The 8,028-nt window shown below is 39.7% G+C and overlaps 1 protein-coding gene across 1 annotated transcript; it reads left to right on the top strand.

Annotated features, from left to right (window-relative positions):
• The first annotated feature begins 6,752 nt into the window (after positions 1-6,752).
• Positions 6,753-7,739, top strand: LOC102817205 (olfactory receptor 13A1-like). The gene has a single exon (XM_006837449.1). It carries the CDS (start codon positions 6,753-6,755, stop codon positions 7,737-7,739), a length of 987 nt encoding a protein of 328 aa, XP_006837512.1.
• Positions 7,740-8,028: the final 289 nt, after the last annotated feature.

Genomic DNA, 8,028 nt, shown 5'->3' with positions numbered 1-8,028 from the left:
CTCAAAGGCACTTATCAACAACAACATTTGGATGTATGCTTCATCTATTTTAACATCAAGTTAGCTTTCTTTGGAAAAAGGAACAATAAGGCAATAAACTTCCTCAAACATTCTACCTTTAGGGTCTGGCTGCTTAATTCCTGAGATAACTATCAATGGGCTCAAGCATGGCAACAATTTTGAAGTTGGCCCAGGATTGGGCAGTGTTTTATTCTGTTGTGCATAGGGTCACTATGAGTCGGCTCCAACTCGATGGCACCTAACAACAACAACACTTGGGACTCAGTCACTAAACTGACTCTGTTTTGTTTAGGTCAGTGGATCCATGCTATCAATCAGAGAGGTTACAAGACATACATAAATGTACCCAGTTAGGTAAAGTGTGAGAAACGTTGTCTATACTGACAAATGCTCAAGTAATCCAATCTGTACTTATTTTAGTGAAAGTGAGGTTTTCTTTATTTGATTTTGCAAAATTGGGTGCCCAGCCCCATAGACAAGGGCAGCTGCGCAACATGGCCACTTGAAAAGCAGTTTTATTAACCTAACTCAGAAACAGTCCCTCCTCCATTTCCCCTTCACTCGGTACTTTAGAGTTTACAATCTAGCCCCTATAGGGAGCATTCTCATGTAAAATTAGTTTCATCCCCTCCTGGTGAACTTCCCCTACTTCTTTGATGGGTGTATTCTTATTTTAAAAGAGTCTAGCAGGTCAAACTCTGGTAGCATAGTGATTATGAATTGAATGGGGCTGCAAGGTCAGCAGTTCGAAACTACCAGCTGTTCTGTGGGAGAAAGCTGAGGCTTTCTGCTCCCGTAAAGATTTACAGCCTCGGAAACCCTGTACAGGGTTGTTATGGGTCGGAACCAACTCGATGGCACATAACAACAACAACAAAGCAGGTCAAACTAGTCCCTTCCTCTTCTCAGAGTTCCCTTTTGTCATGCCAACCTGCTACCCCCAAGATATCCTTGATTCTGAAGATGGACCACCCCAACAGCTATTTCTCATAGTAAGTAAGAGAGTAAGGTCTCAAAACCAGTTCTCAATAATTTAGCCCAGTGCTTGTTTCAAACTTCTTCTTGTTGCTGAGCGCGGTCAAGTTGTTTCTGACTCATAGCGACTGGTGGGTTTGAACCACCACCTTGGGGTTCAAACCCACCTTGTGGTCCAGTGCTTATCCTACAGTGCCACACCAATACTCCTAGTTAAATTTCAATTGCTTGAAGTCCCTTTCTATAATAAGCCACTGAACTCCCAAACCAATAATTTGATCATCAACAGTTACTTGTCCAGTACCAATTATGTTCAGATAACTTTCCTTGTATGTTGTTCCTGCTTGATAACTAATACATGTAAATAGTGGCAAATTGGAGAAAGAGGAAATATGCTCTTTTCATGTATCAGGTACTGAGATGATGAGGTGGGTCTTACTATTATTATAATTGAGTTCTAGAGCGGTTAAAAGACTTACCCAAGGTCACACACAACCAAAACCTTTCAGGGTTGGGTTTTGACTCTGCATCTGCAAAGACTCTAAATCCTATGCTATTGCCCCTAAAGCAGTGTGGAACCCCCAGATGTGACAGAGTTTCAGCAGAGGGGTTGATTATTTCCCTCCAGTAAGTCAGGGAAAGTGTGAGCCAGGAGATGGTGGTAGATCACAGTAAACTTTGGAACTTTGGTTAGGAAGAGAAAATGTGGGGTAGAGAAGGGAAGTAGTGGAAGGTAAAAGAGCCAAGGTATGAGTAAGGAAGGGTGAAAGGACTAACTACCCTGTTGTTGTTGTTGTGTGCCAGTGAATCGGCTCTGACTCATAGCGACCCTGCCGTACAGGGTTTCCGAGGCTGTAAATCTTTATGGGAGCAGAAAGCCTCAGCTTTCTTCCACGGAACAGCTGATAGTTTCGAACTACTTACCGTGAGATTAGCAGCCCTATTCATAATCACTACGCTACCAGAGCTCCTTAGTTACCTTTGTTGTTGTTAGGTGCCATCGAGTCGGTACCGACTCATAGCGACCAGCACAGCAGAACGAAACACTGCCCACTACTTTAGAGGGGGTGATTTATTTTGGGGCACAAGAACATTTGCTGCATGCTTCTAATTTTCCATGCAAGGCACTGAAGAAAAGCTAGCTGCTGGATCGACATCCTTTCTCCAATTCAGGATTGTGAACACTTCATTATTCTGAGTTCTGAGAGCTTGGTGGGTCCTCTCTGAGTCTGAGCTAGGGAGAGATTACACCTTGCCCTCTTGCTTGAGATGACAACCTTGTATGAAGTTTTGAATAGAAGTCTGAACTGGTTTTTGTGTGAACACTGGTAATAGCCAAGTCTCCAGTAAAGATATACTTAATTTAATTGCTCCTTTAGGGTCCACTTAGACTAATAGCTGTGAACACCTCTCCCAAGTGTCTCTCACAAACTTTGCTGAAGATGAGTCACAAATTCTTGTCAGGATCCAGTTAAATAGGGAAGAAAGCCTTCATTTTGTCTACACTGATTTCATCATAGACTGTACATTGCCCAGGGCCACCATGCTTACAATCTCAGGGTGGTTGACAGAGAGAAGACTTTAACACATAAAACAGCTTCTGAAAAGCGAAACAATTTTTCCAAGGTAACTATGAGTATTCTGAGAATGATTTATTCCACTGGGTGATAGAAAAAAGATAAGAAAAGTTCTCATAGCTCTAAGTTTGCTTACTTTGAATCATTAACTACGTAAGACTGGATTTTTGTTTGTTTGTTTGTTTAGCTGACCTAAATACCATTTGTACATTTTTCGCTATGTGCTATAACTGCTGTGTCAGTAAATGAAAGAATAGAGCTTCATGAAGTGCTAAACTGACTGAGAGTTTAGGGTTGCTGTTTGTCATCTCACTCATAATAAATCATTACATAAATTCTTTGTTGATTTTCTTTTTCTGGGTTTTTCTTTGACATTTGACTGAGTTGATTTAGATAAACAAGTATCAAGCTATACAACAAAAAAATCTGGATTGGAATTTCAAATCTCTGGAACTAACTTTGTCATTAATATTGTATGCGACTAATCACTTAGACTTTTCTGTGACTTAAAAATAAATAGATTGGACTAGGTTATCTCCAAAGTGTTTTTCATATTTAAACCTCAATGTTTAAAATGTGAGACTTTAATGTTTTTTGGTTTTTAGGTGTCTGTTCTTAAAATAAGTTTTCAGTATGTACAATTATATAACTCTGGAGAAAGATGAGGTTTTCTGCTCCCGTAAAGATTCACAGCCTCGGAAACCCTATATATGGCACATAACCACCATCACTACCGCTTACATGATTAACATAATCTAAAAGTATTGGTTTAGTTAGGCATCATCTATGAAAATATCCCAATCCCATTGAAGATAAAAATAATGGAAGTAGCCAAGTAATCCATTATTAATTAATTATATTAATTAATTAACAATTTTCTGTTTGGGAAGCTCTGAGTAATAAATTGGAACTAATATAAAACTTTCCTAAGAGTAACCTGTCTTTTCATAAAGTTCAATAGAACTTTGGGGGAAACTCAGTGCAATGAATATTTTAATTTCAGGTTTTTGAGGAAAACACTTATTGCTGTCTCCTTAAAATAATGAAAATCATGCAAGATAAATTTTTATTCTCTCTAAAATTGGGTACTGTTAGGTCTGGTGGTTGTTGTTGTTAAGTGCTGTCAAGTTGCTTCTGACTCATAGTGACCCCTGTATGGGGTCTCTAAGGAGCAGCTGGTGAGATTGAACCATAGACCTTGTGGATCAAACTGATCTTGATGTCCATTGCTTTAGCCCACAGTGCCACCACAGGACTCCGTTATGTCTGGTAATAGTAGAAAATAACTATTGCTTAAATGTCTTATCACACTATGTTATTTACTGCAGCATGTGTTTAATGTTCTGAGTTGTTTCCTGAAAAAAAAAAAAAAAATCCCCTTCACATCCTTGGTAAAAAATCTAGTGATACTTCATGACCACTAAAGCCAAAGTCCTAGGGACCTCAGGAGAGAAAGTTCTTTGTGATTTTCAGAAGAAGACATGACTGGCTGAGGTCCAACAGAGATTTCACGGCCATTCTTAAGTGGAAAGTATTAGTGTCTTGATTCTTTGATCTCCCTGTTGACCAATTGTATGAGAAGACTATCCACCTGCCCTGGAAACTGCAGTGAGTGGATAATTATCTGTAAAGGTAATTTGTTCCATTAATGTGAATCAGTTTGTTGAAGCTTTCCTGAGCTTAGCACCTGTTCAGCATCATGAATGTTGATTTTTTTTTTTAAATTAGTTTCTGGAATTGAGTTAAAGAAAGACCAGTTTAAGTGTGTGAATGATTGACTTGGCATAGTTAATTTCTTTGAAGTATTTGGTGTTGGATGTATTTGTCTTGCAATATGTACTGTAATATGAGTGTGCAGTGGATGGCGGGTGGGGATTCAGATGGTAATAATCCTAGTGAAGACTTAAGTGGGAAGCGCAGAAAACTTACATCCTCAGCTTCTCAGACTCATAGGACTCCCTATGAGCCACTCACTGGCATGTGGTGAGGGGAAAGGAAGTTATACCATTAGTTCTGAAGATACTAAACTCAAACTGTAAAAAGTAATTATTCAATCCTTTTGTTCCATTCACACACACACAAATGAATTAAACCAAAGAATATGTTATTTATTATACCCACCAACATGATTTAGCTCATCTGGACCTTGCTGCTAGTAAGGTACACAGGTGGGATTTTATAATTTTCATCCATTTTGAACACAGTCCACATGGCTATAGCCTTATTTCTCTGAGTCATGGACAGTTCATGATATTCAAAAACAGCTCTTGTCTTCACATTATAAAATGGTGATATAACCTGAATTGTAGGTGATATATATGATCATTTTGTATAAATGTTTTAATGCTTTAGTAGTGAATGAATTTGTTGAAGTTTGAGAAAGACCAGAATTCTAAATTAAAAATGAATATCTTCCTTAACTCTTTTAGTTGAAAGGAAGGAGAATGTGAATGTGATATTGATTTAATCTTACGCATTACAGAATGTGTATCTTCTTATTTTTTTTGCTGTCAATAAGGAATTTGCTTTTTTTTTTTTTCCCCCAAAATCCAGATTATCCAGAAAATTGAACAGGTTTATTTGTAATTGCTATAAACATCACTGAATGATTTTGATTTGTATTAAAGCTTTATGTCCCTACAATGTGTACCTTCTTGAGAACAGAAAGCATTCTGCTTTATTGGTGCTTGATGATTCTTTAGGATTTTTTCAAAAAAATTTAATTACGTGCCTGTCCACTCACTCCATACCAGTCATAGTCCTAGGTGCCAAGAAGGAATGTCCAGAGATGAAGGCAATGTATGTAGCAACTGGAGAGGAGAGTGTCAGTAGCCTGGCCATGCAGGATCAGTGGGATTCAGAGAGGCAATGCTCCTTTCTCTCTAGGGAAGGAATGCCAGGAAAGGATGGAACAGCTGACTGACCTTATTCTTGAGAAGAGGACATTCCTGGCTGACGCAGCTCTCTGAAGAAAGTCACAAAAGCCTGACATGTCTGGGTGCATTATTGAGACTGAGTGCTGGGTGGAGCTGGACATTGAGTGAGAAAAGAGACTGGAGGGGAGGTGAAGCCAGAAGGAACCTGTATTTTGTTGGCAATAAGGAATCACAGAAGAATTTTTAGAAGAATTATATGATAGATTGGCCATTAAGAAAGGTCACTATATAGATATAGAGTATTCAGAAAATACAGATCAGCACAAAGAAGGAAATAAAAATCAACCATATTCCACCCCACTGTTCAATCTTTGTGGTGTCCTAGTGTGGTGCTGTGGGTTAATGTGCTGGACTGCAAAGTTGGTTTGGACTGCAAGGTTAGTGGTTCAAGCTCACCATCTGCTCCTCAGAAACCCTGTACAGGGTTGCTATAGATTGGAACCAACTCGATTGCACTTAATAACAACATTTAATGTTTGGACTTCTGGTGTGGTGCTGTAGGATCAGCACTGGACTGTGAACCAGAAAGTAAGCGGTTCAAACCCACCTTGAAAACCCTATACCGGGTCACTATGAGTCAGAACCAACTCAAGGGCACTTAACAACAATGACAATTCATTCTTTGACCCATCACTTTCCTGATGCTTTCCTCATATATATTTTTTCCTACATGTTTTTTTAAAACCTAAGATAGAACCTGTTTGTGCATACCATTTATATTTTATTATACTTCATAAGCATTGCTAAACTACTATGTAAGCATAATTTGGAGAATTGTACAACATTCCATATCAAAATATCAAGATACACTCACCCTTCAGAATGCAGGCTGCTTTAAAATTTTCACTACTATAAACAGCACTGTGAGGAAACGTTGAAGATGCTCTTAATTATTATTTTAGGATAAATTCCTACAAGTGACAGTTCTTGATCATCTTTACAATGATCATTATCATGTCTGTTTAGCTTTCCCAAATTACACATGACAAAGAGTGCATCAATGACCTAATTTGCATTTCTTTGACTGAGGTCAGTTGATACATTTAATTGGCCATTTGCATTTGCTTTTATGAATTTCATGCTCATCTTGCCTTTTGTTTATTGTTATATTGGTATATTCATCTTGATTAGGAAGTCTTAGTCTGTCCATATAAAATTGCTCATACAAAGATGATCACATATGAACGAAGCATTGTAGCAATCTTCCTAAGAGCTTCATTTCTCTCCCAAGGGCTGACATCACATGAAGTTGTGGGTGGAGATTCTCCTGAGAGTTCTCCAAACACCTCTCAGTTCATGGACCATGAGAAACCAGACACTGGTAACAGAGTTTATCCTACAGGGCTTTATAGAGCATCCAGAATACCGGAAGCTCTTATTTGGCTGTTTCCTCTTCCTCTACTCTGTGGCCCTCACAGGTAATGTCCTCATCATCTTGGCCATCACCTTCAACCCTGGGCTCCATAACCCCATGTATTTTTTCTTGTTCAACTTGGCTACTATGGACATTATCTGCATCTCCACCATTATGCCCAAAGCACTGGTAGGTCTGGTGTCGGAGGAGAACTCCATTTCCTATGGGGGCTGCATGACCCAGCTCTATTTCCTTACGTGGTCTGCATCCTCTGAGTTACTCCTCCTCACAGTCATGGCCTATGACCGGTATGCAGCCATCTGTCACCCTCTGCATTACAGCACCATGATGAGGAAAACACTCTGCAGCATGCTGGCCGCAAGTGTGTGGGGGCTCTGTGCCTTCAACACGGCCATCCATACTGGACTGATGCTGCGCTTGAAGTTTTGCGGCCCCAATGTGATTACCCATTTTTTCTGTGAGGTCCCTCCTCTGTTACTTCTCTCGTGTAGTTCCACCTATGTGAACAGTGTCATGATTGTTCTGGCTGATGCCTTTTATGGCATATTAAACTTCCTGATGACCATTGTGTCATATGGCTTCATCATCTCCAGCATCCTGAAGATGCGGACAAAGGAAGGGAAGAAGAAAGCCTTCTCCACCTGCTCTTCCCATCTCATTGTGGTGTGCATGTACTACACATCTGTCTTTTATGCCTACATAAGCCCAGTCTCCAGCTATAGTGCAGAGAAGAGCAAGTTGGCTGGTGTTTTGTACACTATGCTGAGTCCTACCCTTAACCCTCTCATCTACACTTTGAGAAACAAGGAAGTCAAATTAGCCCTCAGAAAACTTTCCCCCTTTTTCAAAAACTAGTTTGTGTCTTCTGACAATCTTCTCTTTGGACAATGCAGATATAGTGGGAATTGGCTCTTCTAGGATGGGTCTGATGATTGAGTTTCTGAACTGGAACGTAAGTACACCTGGCTTTCAACCCCAGTGTGGCACTGCAGGATAATGTGCTGGACTGCAGGGTCAGTTTGAATTGCAAGGTTGGCAGTTCAGTCCCACCAATTTCTCCTTGGAAACCCTTTATAGGGTCACTATGGGTCAGAATTGATTTGATGGCACTTAACAACAACAGAACATTGAAGGTACCACGGAC

Source organism: Chrysochloris asiatica, unplaced genomic scaffold (genome assembly GCF_000296735.1).
Source record: "Chrysochloris asiatica unplaced genomic scaffold, ChrAsi1.0 scaffold00020, whole genome shotgun sequence".
Taxonomy (NCBI): Eukaryota; Metazoa; Chordata; class Mammalia; order Afrosoricida; family Chrysochloridae; genus Chrysochloris; species Chrysochloris asiatica.
The sequence above is the reverse complement of the archived record's forward strand: the minus strand, read 5'-3'. Positions and strand labels throughout refer to the sequence as shown.